Raw genomic sequence first — 26,395 nt, forward strand, 5'->3', positions numbered from 1 at the left:
CAACTTCTTTTCCAGGGCCTGCCCTTTGACCAACCTGACTAGAGATTACGGCCCCAACATTGTAAAATGGAGCACTGCGGTGGAAGAAGCTTTTAATGATCTCAAGACGGCCCTCTGCGGTGACCCAGTTCTCATAGCCCCTGATTTTAAGAAGGAGTTTATCCTGCAGACTGATGCCTCAGAAGTAGGGCTAGGGGCTGTATTGTCACACATGGTTAGGGAAGAGGAGCATCCACAAATGGCTTGATCATTGTCTTCGGTCCACCCCCTCTGGGGCACCTGGTGTTGGCCACTGTCGGCAGACAAGATACTGAGCTAGATGGACCTTTGGTCTGACACAGTATAGCTGTTCTTATATTCTTATGAATGTCTTGCGGTAAAGTGGGCCATGGAAAGCCTACATTGCTACCTCCTTGGGCGGAAGTTTACTCTTGTCACTGATCATGCACCCCTGCAATGGATGCACCAAAACAAGGACAAGAATGCAAGGGTAACCCGGTGGTTCCTGTCCCTGCAGCCCTTCCACTTCTGCATGCAACACAGATCAGGAACCCAGCATGGGAATGTGGATAGGTTATCAAGGGTGCACTGTTGTCCAACCCAAGTAGCCCAACCCCATGGTGTTGAGCAGAGGGGGGGATGTGTGGCAGGGTCAGGCCAGGGAGCTGCTGCAGAAAGGGGAAAAGGCAGCCCAAAAGGGTAAAAAAACCCTGTGGCTGTGTCTAGACTGGCAAGTTATTCCAGAAAATCAGCTGCTTTTCTGGAAAAACTTGCCAGCTGTCTACACTGGCCGCTTGAATTTCCAGAAAAGCACTGATGATCTCATGTAAGATTGTCAGCGCTTTTGCAGAAATACTATGCTGCTCCCGTTCAGGCAAAAGTCTTTTTCTGAAAAACTTTTGCGCAAAAGGGCCAGTGTAGACAGCACAGTACTGTTTTCCGCAAAAAAGCCCCGATGGCGAAAATGCCGATTGGGGCTTTTTTGCGCAAAACCGCGTCTAGATTGGCACGGACACTTTTCCGCAAAAAGTGCTTTTGTGGAAAAGCGTCCTGCCAATCTAGACGCTCTGTTCCGAAAATGCTTTTAACGGAAAACTTTTCTGTTAAAAGCATTTGCGGAAAATCATGTCAGTCTAGACGTAGCCTGTAAGTAGAAGCAGAGAGCTACAGGCCAATTAGATGCAGCTGGGAGGGAGTTGGCTCAGGCAGATTGGGGCTGACTGACACCTCTGCTGGCTGACTGAGGGCTTTAAAAGCCTCAGCAGTTGGAAGCTGGAGGGAGAGGACGGAAGGGAGGTGGTGGAGAAAGAGAACAAACCCACAACAGCATTAAATGGAGGCAGCTAGGGAGGGAGTCTGAGGCAGCGTGGCTGGGCTCCCTACCACAGAGACCTGCTGTGAACCCCAACCTCTGGGGTTAGGAGTGAGAGACCAGCCCAGTGGTGGCCAGGGTAAGAGGGGCCCTTGCCACAATTGTCACAGGTGTAGAAGGATGGAACGGCAAAAGGAGGACACTGAACTTTTGCACTTCTCTCCTTAGCAGCTGAACACAGCTGCATTGCCACCTGAACTACCAGATACCAGGGAACACTGCCAGACAGCTGCTGAGTATGGCCTAAGTTTTTTGCCCGTGACAATCTCAGGGTGTGTCTACACTGCAGCGTTTTTCCAGAAAAATGGCCGTTTTTCCAGGACAAACTACACTTATGTCCACACTGCTATTGCGTTCTTTCAACAGAAAGTGGAAAGAACGGAGGGGTTTTTCCAACAGCAGTAAACCTCTTTCTATGAGGAAGAAGCCTTTTTCTGAAAGCTCTTTTGGAAAAAGGTGTGTGTGGATGCAGAAGAGGCCTCCAGGAAATAGCACAGGTGTCTTAGTAGACACTCCATCCGTACTAATCACAATGCTATATTTCCTGTCTCCTGCCAGCTCTTAAAGCTGCAGGCACCCTGGACAAGCCTTGAGGCAGGAAGCTGGCCCTGGGAGCAGCACCCTGACCATGTGGCTTGCCCTGCCACAGGCATTGCCACCCATGGCCCAGTCACAAGCCCCCCCGAGACCCCCCCCCCCGGCCCTCACAGGGAGCACCACTAAAGCTCCCAGGACACTGCCAGGGGCAGCAAGCAGAATGTGCCCTCGTGGTCCAGAGCAGAGATCCTGTCCCACCTTGAGCTGTGGGGGGAAGGAGGAGACCCTGCAGGATCTCCACTCACGGCGCTCAAACACCAATTTCTATGGGCGCATGGCTGAAGCCCTGGTGGAGTGGGGACACCCCCCCCAGACATTAGAACAGGTCCAGAGTAAAGTTAAAGAGCTCCACTGGGGCTATGCCAGGGCGCACAGCTCTTGCTCCAGGGCAGGATCCCACTCCTGCCCCTATTACCAGGAGCTCCACCAGATCCTGGGGGGGGGGGGGAGCCCTTTCCCCACCCAGGGTGGTGGACTTGGGGTTCGAGGCACCTGTTGTCACCCTCCCAGAGCTTGTGGAGGAGGAGGAACAGCATGGGCAGGATGAGGACACAGTCAGCACCGTGACACTGACCCTGGAGCCAGTACCCCTGGGCCTGGAGGTGTCTCAGGCATCCTCTGAGGGCAGGGAGGGATCATCAGGCGAGTGCCCTGTTTTCTTCACACACTGGGTAGGGGAGGTGGACGCAGCAGGGATGGGGTGCGATCGTCGCTCGGCCTGGACATTATGCTGAAATCAGTGTACGTGGAAGCACATGCAGCACCAGTCTGTGCCACGTGGCCTCAGGAGGTAGCCCTGGAGCACCCCCCCCCCGATCTCCTGCTCACAGGCTATGGGGAGGCCACACACACATCTGGCCCCTGGAGGGGCAGGGGCCACCCTCCCACCACCAGCGGAAGCAGGCTGGGCACGACCCTCATACACACCAAGGAGTGCCACACACAGCACATGGGCATGCCTTCCCACACAAGGCACCACCCACTGCTGCAGACAGCACTGTGAGGCACAGGTGTGTGCATGGGCCCCATGGAAGGCCAGGCTGCTCCAGGCCCCTCTCCCACCCATGGGATCCTACTGTGGCCGGACACTTCCCTTGCCTCCTTGTCAGTGGTTGGGGGGGGGGGGGGGAGCATGGTCCCCTGCTGTGCAGGCCACACATGGCCTTGCTCCCAGGGCATCCCCATCCTGTGCCCCCAGGACTGTTGCTCACTGCTCACGGGGGGGGGGGGGGGGGGGGGCATGGCCTCAGGGACAGTGTCTACATGGATGACTGACCACCTCTCCCTCTTTATTTTCCACAGCCAGACCAGCTGTCGCTGAAGGGTGATCCACGCCAGCCGAGGCAGCCAGCCAGCTGAGGCAGCCACCCAACCTCAGGGTAGCCACAAGCACACAAGGGTCCATGAGGACCTCGTGAGGCAGCATGTGGGCATCCTGCGCAACATGCAGCAGACCCTGGCCCAGAAAGTCCGGGAGGACGTGGAGTGGAGGCAGGAAAAGGGAGTAAGGGAATTTGTGAGCAGCCATCTTGGTCTTGTTAACAAGAGAGCAAGAGTCAGGCTAAGTCTGTGGCCTGACAACGCAAGATCTGTAATTAGACGCTGCCTTCGCCTCTCGCCTCCATACGGAGATAAGGGTAGAACGCTGACTCTGGCAGGGACCTTGAGATAAGGAGCATCTGGGTGGAACTAAATAACTGTTAGCCATTGGTGTTTGCAATGGGAAGGAGGCTAATTGTTATTGTTATTATATCTAATGGACAGTATAGAAACTGCTTCATAATTGCTTGTATTCGAAGATCTGCCTCGGTGAGGGGGGGGGGGGGGGGGGGGCGACTTCCCCCCTGTCCGAACCAGTTTTTCCCTTGCTGCAGCTCGTAATAAAACTGCCTCTGGCTACTTGTTGCTTACAAACTCAGAGTGAGGACAATGTTTTCTTCCACAGGGACCAGCTTGTGCAGCAGGGCAACAACATGTGTGCCATTAGCGTGAAATGCCCCCCATACTGTGCCTATTCCCTCTCCCCCTGCCCCCCAAGCGATGCCTCTGCTCCCTCCCTCTGCTATGCCTATACCCCCCTCCCCCACTGTCCTAGGCCCCACCCCGGACCTGAGGTGGCACTTCCAGCCACCCTCCATGCCACTCCCAGCCCTGAGCCCCCTTCCTCCTCCCTCCCCCCTCCAGGTTCTCAGCCCCCCTCCTCCCCAGTTTATTTTATTGAAAGAAAAATACAAAGTTTGTTTTGTTGAAATCAAAACAGATGTTTTTATTCAGCATTTAGGGAAGAGGGGAAGGGAGGGGTTGTGGTGCAAAAGGTACAGTGGAGCAAGGCACAGGCCCCTAGTGGGGAGGCCCTGGGGAGAGTTACTGGGGTCCTTGAGAGAAACTCCCTCAGGGCCTCCTGGATGTGCACCCCCAACTGATGAGCTTGGCGGATGGCAGCTGTGCATGGCTGCTTGTAGGCCCTCCCTTCACAGCTGGACTCTACCCCCCCCCATCCCAGTAGGAAGGCCTCCCCTTTCCTCTCCACAATGTTGTGGAGAACACAACACACCGACACCACCTCAGGGATGTTGTGCTCCCTCACATCCAGACGGGTCAGGAGGCACCTGAGCTGCACCTTGAGGCACCCGAAGGCACACGCGACCTGGATTCGGGCCCGGCTGAGGTGGGAATTGAATAGGTCCCTGCTGGGGTCCAGGTGGCCAGTGTAGGGCTTCATCAGCCACGGCATCAGGGGTAGGCCATGTCCCCCACGATGCACAGTGGCATCTACATGTCCCCAACCCCAAAGTTACACCAGGGGAAGAGCGTGCCAGCCTCCAGCTTCTGGTGGAGGCTGGAGTTTCTAAATACACAGTCATTGTGCGCCCTGCCCGACCACCCGACAAAAATGTCCGTGAACTGTCCACAGTGGTCGACCAGGGCCTGCTGCACCATGGAGAAGTAGCCCTTCCTGTTGATGTACTGGGCCGCTTGATGAGTTGGTGCACGGATTGGGATGTGGGTTCCATCAATCGCTCCCCTGCAGTTAGGGAACCCCAGGACGGCAAACCCTGCAACAATCAGGTCCAGGTCTCCCAGGCGGATGACCCTGCGCAGCAGGATGGAGTTGATGGCCCTCACACCCTGCAGGACACAAACAAACACACAAAACAGAGAATGAGGGGGAGTGCCTGAGCCCTTGTGCCCACCCTCTATGAGGCCAACTCCCCAGCAGCAGGGCTGTGTGAGGGTGGGCTGGCACAACCCCGAGGACAGGGCTTTCCCCCTCCCAGCCCACCTCCATACACCCCTTTCCCTACGGTCCCCCTTTCCAGTACTCCCCCTGCCCCCCTGGGACTGCACCCCGAGAGTGCCTTACCTCCATGAGGATGGCCCTGATGGTGGACTTCCCCATGCTGAACTGGTTGCCCACCGACTGGTAGCTGTCGGGGGTGGCGAGCTTCCAGACAGTGATGGCAACCTGCTTCTCCAGGGGAATGGCGGGCCACAGGTGGGTGTCGCATCAGTGGAGGGCAGGGGTGAGCTAGGCACACAGCTCCAAAAAGGCGGCCTTCCGCATGCAGAAGTTTTGGAGACACTGCTGGTCGTCCCACCGCTCCATGAGCAGCCGGTCCCACCAGTTGGAACTGGTGGCCAGCCTCCAGAAGCATCTGTGGGGGCCTTGCTCCCGCACCCAGGGAGAGGGGCTCAGTGATGAGCTCGGTGTCCAGCTTGTGCAGGGCCATGAAGGCAGCCTGCAGAAACTGCAGCATGGCAGTGTGGGGCTATCGCGTGCCCAGAGGCAGCGCCGGCTCCATGGCAAGGAGAGTGCTGTGGTGTCCAAAACCTGGGCAACCAGAGCACACTGCAAAAGCTTTGCTGTCCCTCAGAGAGGTAGGCCAGCATGCAGCAGAAGCTGAGAAACAACTCAGGTGTACACAGAACCCCTCCCATCCCCAACTCTATGCCCCCTGTTCTTATGAAAGGAGTTACTTGCTATTTGCTGACAGGCACTGCCTACAGGAAACTCTTGCAATGTCCTCCTGGTAGATAGGCTGCGCAGGAAAAGTTTGTACCCTGTTTGTCAACACTGGGTTAGCCTTTCCCTGTAGGATTAGCCATTCAGAGGGCTAGATCAGAATGGCACCTCATACTAATAACAAACAACGACAGCAACCTCATTGAGCCTTTTGTTTCAAGGCTGCATTTCCAAAGATTTGAGGACAAGGTCCAGGCCCAGCAGAGGCAGCATCAAAGCCAGCATCACCATCCTAGGCTAGCCTGTGTCAGAGTGAAGCAGTAGTGATTGTTGATGTTCCTTGGACCACAGAAAACTGTCACGTTAGAGCCAATGTGGTTTTACTTTACCATGCATCTAAGGCCTCTCAATCTTGAGTGACAAGCTTGAGTACTATATTCCAGCATAAAAGCTTGGTGTATGAAAAACAGGATGTCATCTTACACAGCACTTGTCTACAGCATAAGAGTTGATAGAACATTCTATTGTTCACTGCCTTTTTATCCAGTAGGTAAATTAAGGCCAACAAGCGTTTCATTTGAATAAAGTGCATTTATTTCGAAGCCCTACTTTTTAATCAGCACAGAGGAATTCTAGTAGATTTTCTATGTATTGTTACTGTATGTACTGTACAAGTAACTTATTCTTGAATAATGCAGTTTTGCTATTATGTACAAATCAGCTCTTAAATAAATTGTTTTTAAAATGTTTGTTCTTAGATTAATACTTTCACCCTAATTTTCTCTAGTTCTCAGTGGACTTGCCAGTTATTGGACCAATAGCAGTTGAAGTGTAAGGAGCCCCCCCCACACACACTTTTAGAAATGAAAGTCACATGAATGTATGGTGAGGGTGTAGCCATGTTCATAGAATCCTAGAGCTGGAAGAGACCTCAGAAGCTCATCAAGTCCAGCCCCCTGCTCTAGGCAGGACCAGTCCCAACTAAATCAACCCAGCCAGGGCTTTGTCAAGCCGAGACTTAAACACCTCTAGGGATGGAGACTCCACTACTTCCCTAGGTAACCCATTCCAGTGCTTCACCACCCTCCTAGGGAAAGAGTTTTTCCTAATATCCAACCTGGACCTCTCCCACCACAACTTGAGACCATTGCTCCTTGTTCTGCCACCTGTCACTACTGAGAACAGCCTCTCTCCATCCTCTCTGGAACCTCCCTTCAGGAAGTTGAAGGCTGCTATCAAATCCCCCCTCACTCTTCTCTTCTGCAGACTAAACAGACCCAAGTCCCTCAGCCTCTCCTCATAGGTCATATGCTCCAGCCCCCTAATCATTTTGGTCGCCTTCCACTGGACCCTCTCCAATGCGTCCACATCCTTTCTATAGTGGGGGGCCCAGAACTGGACACAATACTCCAGATGTGGACTCACCAGAGCTGAATAAAGGGGAATAATGACATCTCTGGATCTGCTGGCAATGCTCCTCCTAATGCACCCTAATATGCCATTAGCCTTCTTGGCTACAAGGGCACACTGTTGACTCATATCCAGCTTCTCATCCACTGTAACCCCCAGGTCCTTTTCTGCAGAACTACTACTTAGCTGGTTGGTCCCCAGCTTGTAACTATGCTTGGGATTCTTCCGTCCCAAGTGCAGGACTCTACACTTGTCCTTGTTGAACCTCATCAAATTTCTTGTGGCCCAATCCTCCAATTTGTCTAAGTCATTCTGTACCCTATCTCTGCCCTTAAGCGTATCTACCTCTCCCCCCAGCTTAGTGTCATCCGCAAACTTGCTGAGGGTGCAATCCATCCCCTCATCCAGGTCATTAATAAAGATACTGAACAAAACCGGTCCTAGAACCGAACCTTGGGGCACTCCGCTAGAAACCGACCTCCATCCTGACATTGAGCCATTGATCACTACCCGCTGGGCCCGGCCTTCTAGCCATCTTTCTATCCATCTTACTGTCCATTTATCCAATCCACAATCCCTTAACTTGCTGGCAAGAATATTGTGGGAGACTGTATCAAAAGCCTTGCTAAAGTCAAGGTATATCACATACACTGACTTCCCCATGTCCACAGAGCCAGTTACCTCATCATAGAAGCTAATCAGATTGGTCAGGCACGACTTGCCCTTTGTGAATCCATGCTGACTATTCCTAATCACTTTCCTCTCATCCAAGTGCCTCAATATGGATTCCTTAAGGATCCCTTCCATGATTTTTCCAGGAACCGAGGTAAGACTGATCGGCCTTTAGTTCCCTGGATCAACCTTCTTCCCTTTTTTGAAGATGGGCACTACATTTGCCTTTTTCCAGTCATCCGGGATTTCTCCCGATCTCCACGACTTTTCAAAGATAATAGCCAAAGGCTCCTCAATGACATTTGCCAACTCCCTCAGTACCCTTGGATGCACTAAGTCTGGACCCATGGATTTATGTACGTTTAGCTTTTCTAAATAGTTCCTAACCTGTTCTTTACCCACCACGGGCTGTCCATCTTCATCCCATCTTGCGTCACTTGGCGCAGAAGTCCAGGAGCCGACCTTGTCCGTGAATACAGAGGCAAAGAAAGCATTGAGTACTTCAACTTTCCCCACATCTGTCACTAGGTTACCTCCTTCATCCATTAGGGGCCCCACACCCTCTCTGATCACCTTCTTCTTGTTGACATGCCTGTAGAAACCTTTCTTGTTACCCTTCACATCCTTAGCCAGTCGCAATTCCATCTGCGCTTTCGCATTCCTGATAACCCCCCGGCATTCTCGAGCTAGACCTTTAAACTCCTCCCTGGTCATTTGTCCAAGTTTCCACTCTTTGTAAGCTTCCTTTTTGTGCTTTAGTTCACCAAGGATTTCCCCTGTAAGCCAGTCTGGTCTCCTACCATGTTTGCTTCTCTTGCTACGCAGCGGGATGGTTTCTTTCTGTGCCTTCAATAAGGCTTCTTTAAAATACTGCCAGCTGTCCTGGACTCCTTTCCCCTTCATGTTAACATCCCAGGGGATTCTGCCCATCAGTTCTCGGAGGGAGTCAAAATCTACTTTTTTGAAGTCCAAGGTGCGTATTTTACTACTCTCTTTTCTTCCTTTGGTCAGGATCCTGAAATCTACCATCTCATGATCACTGCTTCCCAGGTTGTCACCCACCTCCACTTCCCCTATTAGTTCCTCCCTGTTTGTGAGCAGAAGGTCAAGCTGCGCACAGCCCCTGGTCGGATCCGTCAGCACCTGTGTCAAGAAGTTATCCCCAACATTCTCCAAAAACTTCCTGGATTGCCTGTGTACTGCTGTATAGGTTTCCCAGCAGTTGGTCCTAGGATATGAGGGCATGCCTACACAGCAGCATTATTTTGGAATAACGGCCGTTATTCCAAAATAACTATGAGAGCATCTACACAGCAAGCCCACTATTTCAAACTAATTTCAAAATAATGGGTGGCTTATTCCGGATTCTGTAACCCTTGTTCTACGAGGAATAATGCCTATTCCAAAATAGCTATTTCGGAAGAGGGTGTGTGTGGATGCGGCACAGGGAGTTATTTCGAAATAAGGGGCCTCCAGGAAATCCCACAGGTGCCTGTTACCTCCCAAAATTCCCACTGGAGACCACCCAGGGTTACACTAGCATGGATTTATTCATTGAGTAATTAACGCTCCACTACATGGTTAAACTAAAGACGATAGAGCTTCCACTAAAGGTTTAAACTAAAGGGGAACCAGCGCTCGCTCGCTCGCTCTCTCTCTCTCTCACACACACACACACGGGTTGCAAAAGGAGCCAAGGCGTGTAGATTCTGGAGGGTCTGTCTGCTGATCATGGCTGGGGAGCTGGTCAGGAAAGAAAGCTTCTGGCTGCAGAAAGAGGAGCTTCTCAGAAAGAGGGTTTCTGCCTCGTACTCTCTCCCTTTATTGCCTCTGTACAACCCCTGTGACTCATTCACATTTGTCACCAGGGAGCATGCCCAGGCTTCCCTTGGTCCAGCAGAGCAGCAGTCTCCTTTGTTTGCTCAGCCTTGATCGGTCTGATGACTCATCACCTGGCTCCACTTGCTCAACATTGCAATTTCTAATCCCAAACGCACAATGGTCTCCACTCTCACATTCATCTCTCAGGGGAGAATGCAGTTTAGCGCAAGTTACAAGCAAGGTGGCTGAGAGTTAAAGATTACAACAATCACCAAGATCACAGTTTGTTTCTGAATTTATAAAGCAAAGTTGCTGAGAGTCACAAAGTTGCAAGGTTTTACAAACATTACAGAGTTGCAAGGTTTAAGATCACAAGGCATTGCAGAGTTTAAAAGGCAATGCAGCTGGAACCATTACAAAGCTTCAGCAAATCATTTACAGATCATCAGTAATGAAGTGATTTAGAAGCAATGCAGTCAGCTGGAGGTTTTTGTCAGTCTCCAAGTCATGTGTTGGCAGGACCTTTCCAGTTTAGTGTATTTCCAGAAAATACATGTGTAAAATCAAGTGATAGCTCAGGTGGAGGCTTTATGCAACAGTGCCCTGCTGGCCACTCTGTTCACACTCCTCAGAACTCTATAGCTTCCCTTCCCCTGCAGCCCTTAAAGCTGCAGCATCAGGGGAAACAGGGTCTGCTGTGTGCCGCGCACTGACAGCCCTGAGACACACAGCAGCTGCCAGACCAGCGCTTTCTGCCACCACGAGCAACCCTGTAGCTCTCACTGAGCCCTTCACAGCTACAAGGGAGCCAGCAGCCAGGACCCTGCCTGGGGACAGAAAAGGCCTTTCTGGTCTGGTGCAGAGATCCTGGACCTCATTGAGGTCTGCGGAAAGGCAGCAAATGTCCAGGATCTCTGCACAAGATGCAGGAATGCGGATGTCTACGGCCAGATGGCCGATACCCTGGCCACCAAGTTGCGCATGAAAGTTAAAGAACTTAGGTAGGCCTATGCCAAGGCCAGGGAACACAGCTCCCACTCCAGGGCGGTACTGCAGGCTTGCCCATATTTTATACCCAGCTCCACCACATCCTATGTGGACTCAGGGCTGGAGACACCCATCATCACCCTCCCGGGGAGGGGTGAGGCAGAGGAAGAGCTGTGGAGGAGGAGGAGGAGCCGGATGAGGCCAGTGCCAGCTCCATCCCTGCCAGCCAGGAAGTCATGCCCCCTCCCCAGGATGTCTCCTGGGCATTGGCCAAGGCCGGGGAAGGCCCTTCAGGTGAGTGCCAATATTTTCCCTAGACACACACGGGTGAAGGCAGTGGGTGGTGAGGGGCTGTGTGCTCCTCACTCAGCCTTCTCGGACTGGGAATCGTGCAGCAGCCTGTGCATGTGGGTGTACGAGGAGCAACAGTCCAGGGCACACAGCCCCAGGAGGCTGCACCAGAGGACCCTTGTGCTCTGGCTCAGAGTGTATGGAGAGATCTGCCTTACTCCTGACACCAGGGTGGGACACAGACACCCTCCATCCACAACCCACCATTAGAAGGAGGCTGGGGACATGGAGACACACACACACTCAGCAGTCCCACACATGGGCATGCCTGCATGCTCAGGGCAGCACCCACTCCTGGGGACAGCGCAGCAAGGTTCAGGAGTGTCTGTGGCTCACACACCTCCTCCCCGCAACAGCCTGCCCCCCTCTCCTCCAGTGGGCAGGGATACAAGTCCTCTCCCTGCGGGACACTGCCACTGTTGGATCCAGCATGTGGGCAGCATGGAGTGAAACCCAGATGCCCCGTGGACCCCACCTGCAGGCAGGATCTCAGTCTGGCTGGCACCTTCCCATGTCTGCTTGTCCCCAGGACGTAGGGATAGAGAGGCTCCCCTCTTGGACATCTGTGCCCCTGTAGAAAAGGGCCAAGTATCTAGGCCAGTGGTTCCGAACCATTTTTATGCCACGGCCTGGCAAACCCATTCATAACCATTTGGTAGACGGGCATCATTTTAGTTGCATATTAGCATATTCATTGGGCAAATAACAAATATGCAAATATTCAAATAGACTGTTACCAGTCCGCCTAGTCCTAACCCAGCCCCTTGCTCCCCAGTGCCTAACACCCTTTGACCCTCCCCCACCCGTACAACCTGTGCCCCCCTTTGACCCTTTAATCTCTGAGCCCTACAGCCCATGCCACCACTCTCTTGGCTGGACCAGCTGCAAGAGGGGAGCAGTCGCTACCTCCTGTGCTGTCCTCCCGACCTTGCATGATCCACCAGCGCCAGAGAGCCCACGAGGACCTCCAGAGGGAGCATATTACTACCTGAGAGCCCTGCAGAGCTCCATGGACTGGCAAGACCAGGGAATGGAGGAGGACCTCCAGCTGCGCTTTGACACCTGGCAGGAGCTGCTGCAGCAGGGCTGATCCACCTGCACAGCCTTCCACACAGTCAACCACCACCTAGTGGCCACTCCCGTGCTGGCTCCCACCCCTCTGGCTTCTCTCCCCCGCGCCCTCCAAGGGCCCTGCACACAAGGCAGCAGCACCACCCAATGCAGGCAGCACTCCCAGCACCAGCCCTGAGTCTCTCCTCCCCCTTCCACCTCCCCCCTCTCAGGATCTTTCCCACATCTCTCCCCAATTACATTTAAAATAAGGGATAAGGGATCTTTTGGAAAAGGCTTTATTTTCCGAAAGATGCGTGTCTAGACTGGCGCTTTTCTCCGGCAAAGCTCCGAGCCAGAAAAAAGCAGCAGCCATGTTTATGCTAATGAAGCAGGGGAGATTTAAATCCCCGCTTCATTTGCAATTGCGATATGTCTAATTTGCATCCCTTTTCCGAAAAAGGGATGCAATCTAGACACAGCCTTGGAGTAAACAATCTGCTCCATCTGGCATTTAGTTGTGATATGCCAGATAAGTTGCTCAGATGCAAAGAAGAGCTCAGTGTAAGCTCAAAACTGGTCTCTCTCTCACCAATATAAGTTAGTCCAGTAAAAGATATTACCTCCCCCACTTTGTCTCCCAGGCTGTCTAAACTGCCACTTTTTAGTTTTTTTGGAAGAGGCTTTTCTGAAATTTGGCCCATCTACACTGGGCCAAATTTTGGAAAAACTTCCTCTTTCAGCACGAGGAAGACAGGGCTTCTGAAAGAGCATGCCTGCTCTTCCGCAAAAAATGTCAGAAGAACAGACGCGTTCCCTGGACACGGCAGAGTTTTTCCGGGAAAAACCTCCATAGTCTAGACATAGCCCCAGTTACATGAATGTTTGATAATCTACCTCAACAAGCTGCTTTGTTCTTTATTGAGAGAGTGTTTGATGAACAGACGTACAAAGTATATTTACTCATTTGGTTGAGTAAGATGTACCATTGTAGCATTTTTAGGCCCCCTACTGCCTGTCCGAATTAGTTCTGTAAAGCAGTGACATTTTCATTGCACTGTGTCTGCATAGTGAATTGACTTACAAGACAAACTATATTATTTAGAAACGTGTTACAGGCTACCCCTCTGAAATATATTATTTAGCCTCATCTTGCACCTTTCATCTTTGAGCAATGGTATACTTTGTCAGCTGTATTTAATGTGTACATATTTACATAAACACATTATTAACCCACCTTTGAAATTCAACAACTGGATTGTGCTTTAATAGGTCACTGTGTTTCTCCTACCCATTAACTTTTGGTTAGCAGCTGTAAGTATGCTCCATAAGGAACAGTGGTGAAGACCACAGACCATTTTATGGATATGGTCTGAGGAAGTTCACATTGGTGTGACGTACTTAACACATCAAATTCACTTACTTTTCTTCTAGTCTTTTTCCACAATTCTCCCTCACCTTTTGCCAGTAATTATTGCAGCTTTTTCTTGCTCAGCCTGGCAAGTAGCTTCCAAACACCACTGACCTTTGCATCATTTCTACTGCCCCAAGCATCAAGACTTCCTATTCTGCTTCCCTCAGATGATGATACATCATGGACAGAAGCCACACAGGATGCAGTAGGATGCTTTGACTGAAGTAATATGTATGTTGAATTGCAGATAGTTAATACCAAACCTCCTTGTGGCTTGCATAGTAAAACAGGCCAAAGGTTTGCCGTTGAATACTACTTAACATTTCATAATGCCAAATCATTTTTACCTTACATTAAACTGGACAGAGTCTTAAAACTAGAGACTCAAGTATGGCAAGAGTAACATACACACACCAGATTGATCAGTTTTTAAATTTTTTATTTTTTTAAAGTTTTTATTTTATATTATCTACAGAGTAAAAGTTTTCTTAAGTTACATCACTGTCTTGCAATAGTGATCACTTCATCAAATGTGATTTATAAATAATAATCCATCAGTTTGACTATTAGAATTTTACTGAACCTGTTTCAAGTTTAGTTAGATGTAAAAGGGATTTCTGAGTCTTGATTTTTAGTGATAATAGCAGCAAGAATCACTTGTGTTACTTCTTTTGCTAGCTGATGAGCTCATAACTTTGAAGGGTCATTAAAAAATAAATAACTTCCAGTTTTCAGCAAGCAGAGTTTGGGCACCTGCAGGATTCTGATACAGTGCATGGAGTAACACACAAGTTCCCATGTGCCTCTTCAATCTGAATCTCTCCCACTACCAGATGAACTGTTAGCATTCCTATTGGATGTTACAAGAAATCATTTTTTTGAACAAAATAAATGAAATTCTAGTTGTCTGTGCTTCCAGTTGGCAGAGCAGTGGAAGGAAGGTATTTGGCCTACAAAAGGTATCCAGCCTTTGTTACTCCCGATCAGCCTTACAACTGCTGTTGGTGGTGGGCTTGTACTGCAGAAAAAGAGTGCATGTGTAAATAGCAAATTGGTAAGCCATGTAACAATTTGCCAGTTAAATCACAGGATAATTATTTAGCTCAAGTCTGTAAAAATGCCTGCATTAAGATATCCTTTGGCTGTTTTTCTATCTAACCCCTAAGAAAGCAAAGATGTATTTTCCCACCCCACAAAATCAGGTATTAGTTCATTGTACAAGTTCATACCCTGCTTTGGAAAAAAACAATACTCCAGACACCTAGGTAAGAGTTACATTTAAAGAGTAACAAAACAAGTAGGGCCTGCTTTCCCCAAGCAACAGGACTGCAAAATGTCGCTCTTGGGATAAAAAGTCAACTTCAAAATGCCACCTGCCTTCAGGTGTCAGCAATACTTTTATCCATGGAGCAGTAATTTTACAACTATCCTCAAGCCACTTTCTATAATTTACATGTACAAAACTTGGACTGTTACACTCTTAGCCACCTAGTCAGTCTATCCCCAAGAACATTGTCCTGCACACACTGAAGTCTGCATAGTAGGTTTCAGCCATAGAGAAATAAAGTCTTTCCTAACTTAGTCCATTTTGTATGCATACTAAGTTTACATTTGGAGCAGCAAAATATAAATACTAACTGCAGAAATACTGTCTGCAGCCTTCAGCAGTTTGCCTCTGCAAAAGGACTTTTTTTTGTTTTTTGTTTCTAACCCAAACCTGGCTCATAACAGTTTTATTCACTAATTTGACCTGGCTCCGTTAAGGTGCAGGTCTCCCACGCACACACTCCTCACCTGAAGGGTGCGTCATATAGGGGAAATGTGTTGTTGTCGAGACTGGAATGGGCTGTAGTGCACTTTGAGCGATGGCGGCTTGGGGACCACCAGGTGGCTGTGTCGTCATTAGCATCATTGGAGCATGGGCAGTTGGGTGAGAAGGAACCATTCCTGACTGTACATGAGCCTGAAACAAAGAGCTCTTTAGTATAATGGTCACAAGGAGGCAACACTCCTGGCCACATGACTAGCAAAGATTCCTCCAACTGAAACAGTAAATGATGAGATTTACTCCATTATAAGTCAATTGGCTAGAATGTGCATGTAGGGAGTAAGTTTGAGATTTTAAAACACAAGGTGTCAAATCCTTATTCTTGGCTTTGCTGACATCTCATCTGTTTGGGTAGGAGCTCCTTGCTAGGAGTGCTACTAGTGGATACTTTTGGAATAGTTATTTTAAAAAAAAATCTTTAGACATTGTGTTAATAACTGAAAGGCATTTCCTATGCAGAGAAGGACTTGGACACTATGCAGAAATAACAGGCACTGTATAGGCCTTTACACACACGGGAAGAACTGTCATCTCTTTCTCAGTGCTTCATATGAATACATTTGGGAGGAGGAAGGAAAAGCATGAAGCAAAAGCAATGATATTTACCCAGCAAGTTCTCCAACAAAGACTTCATGCCTCAATGAAATTAACTTGGTTTTTCATTTGTTCTACAATTCCCACTTTCATCACATTCTCCTGTGCTAGATGCCCATTGTCTCTCCAATGTTCGATCTCTTTATATAGCTATATTGGATCCCACATAAAAACAGTTGGAAATTATTTCCTCCTTTTTCCCCACTGTGTCATGCAGCTAGCACAGTTCTGTTCTATTTTCAGTTAAGCTCACTATATCAGTTCTTGTGTACTGAAAGTGTTCGTAATTAATCCCCCAAAAAAGAAACTGAAACATGTCTGTTTCACTGCTTATTACCTTGTGACAAATAAGCACGTAATACATCTCCTCAGTTTGTAGAAAAATCCTTTCACTCATTAGTAGAGCCCTGTGCAGATATAAAAATGTGGATCCACATCCACAGGAAACAACATGCATCCAATCTGCTCCCCACCTTTTACGTGATGCACATCCACCCCTGGGCAGCAGCAAGTGCCTCACTCAGGAGGAGCATCTGTATGGGTATGACCTATGGATGCTTGTCCCACTCTGCTCCACCAGGCACTCCTCTGTAAAAATTAATGGTGGATATCCACATCTGGGGATGCGCCTATGAAGTGGATGCATATCTATGGATTTGCAGGGCTCTACTCATTAGTAACAGCTCCTGACAGGAGGCAGAGGGACTACCTCTATTTTCGAGGTGCAAGCCCTATCAATCTTGATGAGCTACTAATCAGTTTGTCATTTACAAGACAACAAACCAGGCAGCATTTAACTATGTCCCTGTTTAGCTGCATCCAAGGTTCCAATCCCCCCCCCCCCCCCCCCCCCGGCCCTTGTCTTTTTTTTTAGCTGTGGGTGTGTTGTAAGTAAAGCTGGTAGAGGATACTCAGATCCCAAGTACCACTCCAGACAGTAAAGGACAGTGGCTAGGACTTCCGACTCATTCAAGTTAGATGTGCCGAAAAGGCAGAATTCCCATGTGGCTAAACCCTGGAACTTTTCCCACAAGCACTACTTTCATTGTATTACTGTCACCCTTAATCAGACGGCATTTGATTAACAGGACTCCTCAAGTTGTAATACAGCTTCCATGTAGTCCCTGAAAGGATGAGAACTAACTCCTGAAGCATACTAAGAACACTGTTTGAGCTTCACGGGCATGGCTTCTAAGCCTCATGCATTACATTCCCCATGATAACCAGCATTTTTGTTTTGACCAAACAGTACTATTAAAGCCATGACAGCCATTTGTAAGCAGCTGTGCTCAGAACAGACATGCATAACATAAGATCTGTCTGCCATGGTAATGATGCTTTGCTCAACTTCATGCTTAGGTGCTGATTTTTGTAACATGTTCAGAGTTTTGTGAGCCAGGGATTCAATTAGTATTGAGTTACTGATTGATTAATGTAATCAATTTAATTTAATGAATTTTATGATCGTACTTAGCATTATGAAATGCTTATCTGTGGCACTTCAGGATTATTTGTTTTTCCTCTAAGCAGTTGAGGTAGTCACTTCATTAGAGATTTTTTAGATAGATGAAGTTAGTCCTTCACTAAAGGCTTATGGGGCTCTACACCATCCTGAAAAGCCATCTGAAACTTTATACATCTTTTGATATGTCCATGCCTATTGTTTTTATGTCTGTGAAACCAACAACACTGAATTCCACAAGTCAAGATCAAAGATACAGAAGTCTGACTATGCTCCTTAAAAATATCAGAGACTTCATCAGAGTCATTTAGTTAGTTTGCACTATAAGAAGCATCTTATTTCTTTTAGTAGTTTTTGTGAATCCCACAAAGCAAAAAAGGAGCCAGCAAGATTAGACTATTTACTTCCATTTAAAGAAAGCAGGCTGCCCACAGGTATGCTATCATCAGTTACACTTCAGTACAGTTCACCTAGTTCTTTACATCTTGGAAATGAAATGATTAACCTCGGCTCTCAAGGTTTGGTGTTCTAGGTGCCTGTATAGCAGTCATTTGCAATTAGGCACACCTGAGGGTCCAAACGTAGGACTTTACAGGGACCCCAAAAGAAACTACAAAAATCAAGTCAGACACAGAACTACCAAGCTAAGATTGATCAATATCCCACCTATGCCAATATACCGTTTCAGGCAACAGCCAGATGCTTTAGAGGAAGAAAAGGCTCTATAACAAGTTACCTAAACAAAGGCAGTTAGGGGCTCCTTCACACCACAAGAGCAAGGCAATGGGACACTGAAATTAAAAAGCTATAAATGTAGAATGCATAAAAGGAAATTTGGTAACAGTAATTCCCCCCTTCCCGCCCCATGTCTCCTAATTAAATTGAACAGAGACTGACCCAGACAGACTCCTATTGGATTAACAAGCTCTTGAGTTACACTAGCTAGGGTAGTGGTCACCAACCAGTTGATCGCAGAGGCACTGATGGTCGATCTTGACGCAGTCAGCGTTCCCAGCCCTGCCAAAATTGGAGCCAGCGCTTGCTTCCGGGGGGGGGGGGGGGGGGGGGGGGAAGAGGTCCCGAGGCTCCAAGCCAGATTCAGCTTGTTAGGAAGCATGCATGCGCTGCTCCTCCCCTCCCCACAGCAGCATGTATGCTTCCTTGTCCACCCTACTTTCCCCCATGCTCCAGGGAGCCAGGGTCCGGGGGGGGGGGGGGGGGTAGAGGATCTGGACATTGAGCAGCTAGATTTCCTGAAGGAGCGGCACGTGCGCTTCTTCCAGCGGTGCCTGCAGATCCTGCGCAAGAGATACTCACCCCGGAGACCCCCAGGTACCAGCCAAGCTGCTTCTGCCCCCTCTCCCCTGGCCAGACACCCACCAGCACCCTGCTCCTGCTCCCTGGCCTGACACCTACCACTAGCTTGCTCCTATACCCTACTTCCCACCCAGATTCTGCACCCCATCCCTATCCCACTCACTGGCAGCCCTGTCCCACACACTGAACCACTCATTTTTGCCCCCACCCCAGAGCCTAGGAGGGCCCACAAAATCCACTAACCCTGGAACCCCAGAAGAGTTAATCTGGCCTGAGGCCTTTAACCTCAGTCCCGCCCAGGGCTGGAGTACCAGGGGAGTGAGGTGTTTCAGTTGGGGTCACATCAGTGAGGGTTGGAGGTTTCTGGAGAGGTTGTTTTTTTGCATCTCACTTGTGTGGTCCCCGACTGATTTTTCTAAGGGTCAGTGGCCCCCGACCCAAAACAGGTTCCCTGCCCCTCCCATAAATAAAGACAATGCTGAAACGTTTTGTGTTGGACATAGTATTTTATTTAAAAATGAAGTCTGGCCAACAAGCCCCCAATTGGGGCCCAGCCCCCATCTGGCCACAGCATCACAACATTCCTGGCACCCCCCACAGACCCCAACCCTGAGCCCATCATACACCTGAAAACAAACTCCTGTATTCCTGCATCCACAAGCTTGCGGCTGGCTCAGCACCCCAACCCTCCACCTGACCCCAACACTGCCCGGCCTGGCGCCCCCTCCCCGAGCCAGCATCCTCTTCTCCTGCATCCAAATTCCCTCCCAGAGCTTGTACTTCTCACCCCTTCCCACACCCAAATCCCTCATTCGCACCCTACAGCCCGTACCTCCTGTCTCAACCCAGTGAGAATGAGTAAGGGCTGGGGACAGCAAATGATGGAGAGGGTGGGGCCTCAAGGAAGGGGTGGGGTCGGTCCTGGCTTGCCCTGACATTTAAAAAGCAATCTTGGGTGTAAAAAGGTTGGAGACCACTGAGCTAGGGTAACATGCATAAGGAGTATTAACCCTTCTGATTTAAGGCATAAGCCAACACCTAACTGCCTGGGGTTAGAAAGAAGTATCCTCAGCAGTAATGATCCTACTTAAGTGTTCATTCTTTGATGTACCTTTGTGTTTCCATTTATCTGTGTTCTCCAAATGACAAACAACCAGGAGTCCTGGGGCACCTTAAAAACTAAGGGTATGTCTATACTACCCCACTAGTTCGAACTAGGAGGGTAATGTAGTCATCCGCACTTGCTAATGAAGCCCGGGATTTGAATTTCCCGGGCTTCATTTGCATGAAGCCAGCTGGCGCCATTTTTAAATGCCGGCTAGTTCGAACCCCGTGCCGCGCGGCTACACGCGGCACGGAGTAGCTAGTTCGGATTAGGCTTCCTAATAAGAAGCCTAATCCGAACTAGCTACTCCGTGCTGCGTGTAGCCGCGCGGCACGGGGTTCGAACTGCCGGCATTTAAAAATGGCGCCGGCCGGCTTCATGCAAATGAAGCCCGGGAAATTCAAATCCCGGGCTTCATTTGCAACTGCGGATGACTACATTACCCTCCTAGTTCGAATTAGCGGGGTAGTATAGACATACCCTAACAGATGTATTTGGACATAAGCTTTTGTGGGCAAAAGATCCACTTCGTCATTATGCATCTGACGAAGTGGGTCTTTACCCACAAAAGCTTATGTCCAAATACATCTGTTAGTCTTTAAGGTGCCACAGGACACCTCATTGTTTTTGCAGATACAGACTAACATGACTATCCCTCAGATTGTATTATAGTGCTAATCTTTGTAGAGTAGACTCTCCACACTTTTAATCACAGTCACTGCCATTCTCTGAACCTTTGTCTATTTTTGCCATATAGTGTTTGACGTGAAGTGACCAAAACTGAAAAGAGCATTCCAAATCAGATTGCTGACTACTGCAGCCCATTGAGCTATCCCCTGTATCCCCAATGGTAATTTAATTTACAACCCATCAATGTACTGTTACTATCTTTCCTCCTAGTGTGCATTATACTTTCCACTTGTCTAATCTGAACTTCTTCCACCCCACACTGCCCAGGCACCTCACTTTAACCTCTTCTGGAGTTCTTCATAATCCTCTCAGGAGTTTCCGAGTAGCCGTGAGAATCTCTCATTGAGTAGACATGTAAAGATTTGGCTTTGCTTTCAAATGTATTTACAGCACTGTGCAAACAGAACCCTAAGCAAACCAGAATAAGGATGTACAAGGAGGACACTACATCATCTTTGAGGCAATAGGACATGTAAGTCTTTGAAAGGTTGTTAAAGTTTGTTTACCTGGGGTACATGGGCCATGTGTGGCAGATTGGTATATGCAGACTGAACATGGGAAGGATGAATAGTGAAGACTGTTTGTTGTGCTGTTGGAAAACCATTTTGTGGAGACTGCGTATTGGAGCCTGGTGTCACGGAAGGTGGGGTTGGAGCAAGACCAGCATGGTACATTGCTGAGTGCTGCTGTGGGTTTGCCAGGTGGAGTGCCTGAGCAGCTTGGTGCTGGTGATGCTGCAAAGCAAATAGGAGGAAGAATTAGTCAGAGGGTACGGCTAGACTGCGGGGGGTTTTCAGGATACTGGAAAACTCCGCCGCGTCCAGGGAACGCGTTTGTGCTCTTCTGCTTTTTTTTTGTGGAAGAGCAAATGCACTCTTTCAGAATCCTCTGTATTCCTCATTCCACGAGGAAGAAGGGGGCTTTCAAAAGAGGGTTTTTTCCCCAATAGATCCTTGCAGTCTAGCCGTACCCAGAGATTCAGGTTTTGATTCTAAGCGATAAACAATAAACATTTATTCCACAGAAATAAAAAGGAATTGTTAAAATTTTACTTAACAAATATGCTCCTATACACACTACACTAATAACAAAATAAAATGCTACATTCTGATCTGGTAGGTCGTCTTATCCAAATCTGTAGCACAGGGGGGGAAAATCACTGGAATCTGCAGAGTTGATGTATTCTCCAGAATCCTAGGCTATCATAAAAAACAAAACCCATCTTTCAGCACTTCTGTCTGTGACTAACTTTCATGCCATAAATTCACACATACCAAACTAGAGCCAGACTGCACCAGGGGAGTGATGTTCCTTTAATTAATCACAACAGCACTGCTGAGCCACCTGCCCTCCCCATTCCTTATCAGAAAGGGTCAAATGAGTAATTTCCAAACATTGGACTCTGTGTGCGTTCACGAGGTGAGGGAAGAGCCCCTCCCTGCTGTTTATACGAAGTATTTTAAATCATGATTCACAACCCTTTACCCTTATTCTTATCACACATTGATTTAAAGGCAGACTGACTGCACTTCACTTTGGATTCACATACAAATTGTAAGGAAATAATATTTCCAAGCCACATTATTTCTGGAACGAGGGAGTATAAACATAGCTGCTACCAAAGCTTATTTGTCAAGAAGAACGTGTTTGGAGCTATACAAAGAACAAACAGATGCTGAAGTAACAGACTGGTGCAGTGTTTTCTAACATAACTAGCCAATTAGCCCATCATAAGATGGGATTTTCAGGTCTCTCCTCCATGTCAGTCTTCTCTCCTGAGCCTCCAGTCTCTTGCTCCGTCTCTCTCTCTCTCTCCTCCTCCTCCTGCCTCCCCCCCCCCCCAGCTCTCCTCCCCCTCCTGCCTCTCTCTTTCTCTTCTCCCCCTCCTGCCTCTCACTCTCTCTCCGCTCTCCTCTGTCTCCATCGGGGATGCATGCTCATCCAGGCTCCACCCCTGGGCGTGTACGTCACCGCCCCGCCCCCCTTCACCTCCCGCCGTGGTGCTCGGCTGACTTCTGCACCACTCAGCCGGGCCGCCGTGCGGGAGCAAGCAGTGCAAACGGCCTCCCTCTCTCTTCTCCTCCTCCTACTGCCTCACCCTCTCTCTCTCAGCTCTCCTCCGCCTTCTGCCTCTCTGTCTCTCCCTCCCGCCTCTCACTCTGTGTTTCTCTTCTCCTCCACCTCCTCTGTTCTCCTCTCTGTCTCCTCCGCATCCTCTGTGTCTGCTCCACTTTCCTCCTTTTGAATCCAGTGCCCTTTCCTGACGTCAGAGACACGTGCTTGTCCAGGCCTCGTCCCCTGGCTGTTCCCTTTGGGCGGTGCTGTTGCCTCCCTCCATGGCGCTGTGCTGACTTCTGTGCTGCTCAGCCGGGCCGCCGTGTGGGAGCAAGCAGCGCAAGCGGCCATTTGGGCCCTGTGCTGCATGGGGAGCGTGGACCCCAAACAGCTGCTCACTCCCGCGCGGCGGCGCAGAAATCAGCACAGTGCCATGGCGGGAGGCAACAGCACTGCCCAGAGGGAACAGCCAGCGTTTCAGCGTTACAGAGTCACAGACAATGGGCTACTATATATATGATGGGGTGCAAGACGTATTTCAAAGTGTTTACTCTCTAGAGTTTTGCTGTTACCTGCACTGGACTGGGAGCAGGGTGGCTTCCAGAATGTTGACTTTGCTGCTGTCCTGTTGGTGTGGCAGAAGGCTGTGAATGGAGGGTAGCATTCGGGTGGCCATATTGTTGAGCAAGAGAGCCAGTAGAAACTAGAAGGAAAAGGAGGAAATTGACAAGTGACACAGAATATACATCTAATCAAATTCACATTGCATGCTATGATTTTACAGCACAACAACACTGTAAATTGGTTCCCCACCCCAACAAAGTTTATTTTGTAGATACCTGCACATCTTACCTTGGATTGAAAAATCAATATTTGCTTTACATGGTTTTACAGGAAAGTCAACAAATAATCATAAAAAATTTCAGCTTTCTTAGCTTGATTTAATGAAAGACATTGTCTATATCAAAAACAGGAGCAGTATTTAATCTGCAATTTTTGTCAAACAGACTAAAAGCAATCTGTAATCAGTTTCTTAAATTGTATTGTTCTGGAAAAAGTAAACTGTATTGTACAGAGTTAAATAATTCACAAACATGAATATTTATTCTATTTCCACCATCCACAAAGTCTTTGGCTTCTACCTGGCTAACCTCACCATGCTACTCTTCTGGAGTTTGTTCACAGTACAGTCAGCGCACGTATACACTGTGTGCTTGCAGATAAGCTACACAAACACATCATACACGTAAGAGCTGGGAAACTGGTGCTCTCAAAGTCAACGAGTTTTAGCTGAAGTTGGTGCCTTACATATAGAGTCCAATTCAAGACACCTTCCTGTATTACCACCATTCCCACTGGCTTCTTGATGTTGCTATGGGGCCCATCATTTCTGGAAATCATGGATGCCAAATTCCACAGAAAAAAATCAATACACAAGTCAAACAGCATTCATTAACTGAAACAACATAGGCTTAGGGAAATCCTTCAGCAGCAAATTGAAGTTTAACAAGAAGTCCCTCCTTGGTCAATCCTATCATGTTTGGCTATAAATTGAGCCATGCAGAGTTCTCTCACTCTCTTTTGTGACAGGAACAGTAATTTAATAGTAGGTTACGCTAAATTGCTTCAAAAATGTTTTCACTCGAACACTAAACAATTAATTTAAATGAAGTAAGTCTCTAAAAAGTGACCACATGCTTCCTCTACACCTGTAGCTTTTAGATCTTACACAATATTTAAGATCATGCACCATCTACCCACAGCTTGTGTATGAGGCTTGCAAAGCCATTACTAATTCATACTCTCATTCATCTCTGTTCAATACCATACTGCACTGAGATGAAGATTACCTTTGCTGCCCACAGTGCCAGGAATGGAATGTCTGAAGAAACTAATCACTTGGTCCTGAACCCAGTTCCTGCCCATATCCTAATTTAACAACCAATTGGTATGTGGTACAAATAGGACTATAATTACTGGCTAAATCTGAGCATTCACAATGCTAAGAAAGCCAACATTAGGACATTTTTTTTCTCTGCTGCATCTTTCTTGATTTAGAGAGCAGTTAAGTGGAAAAAAGGAGCTCCATGGGGAATATAGTATAAGGCAGTGATCTCCAACCTTTTTACGCCCAACATCACTTTTTAAATGTCAGAACAAGCCAAGATCTAACCCATCCTTCCCCCAAGACCCCACCCCTTCCTTGAAGCCCCGCCCTCTCTGTTCTCCTCCTCTCCATCACTTGCTATCCCCAGCCCTTATACACTCTCAGGGTATGGATAAATTGCCACCTCCCCCCCCCCCCCGCCGATTCTTCTGTAGGAAGAGGTTTTTCCAACAATTGGCCTGTCTAGACTGGGCCAAATGTCAGAAAAAAAACCTTCTTTTGGAAGCCCCTTTATTCCTCGTGGAACGAGGGGGTTACTGAAAGAGCATGTTTACTCTTCTGCTAAAAAAAGAGGAAGAAGAGTGGAAAAAACTCTTGTAAGTCTAGCCGTACCCTCACTGGGTTGAGACAGGAGGTACGGGCTGTAGGGTGCGAATGAGGGATTTGGGGGTGGGAAGGGGTGAGAGGTGCAAGCTCTGGGAGGGAATTTGGATGCAGGAGGAGGTGGAGAAGGGGACGCTGGCTCAGGGAGGGGGCTCCAGACTGGAGAGTGTTGGGGTCAGGTGGAGGGTTGTGGTGCTGAGCAAGCCGCAGGGTTGTGGCCGTGAGGGTGCAGGAGTTTGGGCTGGGATGCATGAGGGGCTCAGGACAGGGAGGCTGGGAGTATGATGGGCTCAGGGCACAGATTTGTGATGTGTGGACGGTGCAGGAGTGTTGTGGCAGAAGACTGGGGATGTAGGAGTTTGGGGATGGGAGAGGCTCAGGACAGGGGGTTCCAGTGTATGATAGGCTCAGACTTGGAGTCGGGGTGAGGGATACAGGAATGTTATGATGCTGTGGCCAGATAGGGGCTTGGCCCCAATTGGGGCCTTGTTGGCCAGGCTTCATTTTTAAATAAAATATTATGTCCAACACAAAAAGTTTGAGCATTGTCTTTATTTATGAGAGGGGCGGGGAACTAGTTTTGAGTCAGGGGTCACTGACCCACAGAAAAGTCAGTTGGGGCCACACAAGTGAGATTGAAAAAAAAAAAAACCAAAACACAAAAAAACCCCACCACACACACACAAACAGCCTCCTCTAAAACCCCCCAAGCCTCACTAATGTGGCCCCAACTGTGCTGGTGGGAGCAGGGGACATGGTAGTGGGGAAGGGTGCCAGTGGGTGCTGGGGTGGGGACAGGGGACAAGGCGTCCCCAGCACTTGCCACCTCTGGGCACTCCTATTCACCCTCGCAGGGGAAGCACATCCCGGCGCGCCTCCTCCAGGGACTCCTACCCCCCCCGTGCAGGAAGTCCCTGGTACGCCACAGACCTGGGTCTGGTACCGCGCTGGCTGTTTGGGGGAGGGGGAGCAGCCAGCGCACTTCCTGAAACCTGGAAGTGGCACACAGCTGCCGGACTTCCATCCACCCTGCAGGAAGCCGGCATTACCTCCATTGTCGCTGGAGGTAGGTAGTGGGGAGAAATGGGGGGGCCCCAAACGCCTTGCGATCAACTGGGCGGGCCCTCCCGATTGACCAGTCGATCGCGGCCGATGGGTTGGTGACCACGGGTATAAGGTTAGTTACAGTTAAGGCCACAACCACCTGAATATTCA

At 49.0% G+C, this 26,395-nt stretch overlaps 1 protein-coding gene across 13 annotated transcripts in view; it reads right to left on the reverse strand.

The window, feature by feature from the left end:
- Positions 1–14,060: 14,060 nt before the first annotated feature.
- Positions 14,061–26,395, reverse strand: part of LOC102445074 (ataxin-2-like) — a 249,598-nt gene continuing 237,263 nt past the window's right edge. For 12 of the 13 annotated variants that reach the window (XM_075914768.1, XM_075914772.1, XM_075914767.1 and 9 more), the window contains 4 exons: positions 23,262–23,392; positions 21,141–21,368; positions 15,433–15,601; positions 14,061–14,656 (listed from right to left, as the gene is read on the reverse strand). In XM_075914768.1, coding sequence (XP_075770883.1) covers positions 14,628–14,656; positions 15,433–15,601; positions 21,141–21,368; positions 23,262–23,392 — 557 coding nt within the window. In that variant the 3' untranslated portion in view covers positions 14,061–14,627. The remainder of the gene's footprint in view (positions 14,657–15,432; positions 15,602–21,140; positions 21,369–23,261; positions 23,393–26,395) is intronic. The other variant, XM_075914775.1, reaches the window with a different exon arrangement.

This window comes from Pelodiscus sinensis, unplaced genomic scaffold (genome assembly GCF_049634645.1).
Source record: "Pelodiscus sinensis isolate JC-2024 unplaced genomic scaffold, ASM4963464v1 ctg43, whole genome shotgun sequence".
Classification (NCBI taxonomy): Eukaryota; Metazoa; Chordata; order Testudines; family Trionychidae; genus Pelodiscus; species Pelodiscus sinensis.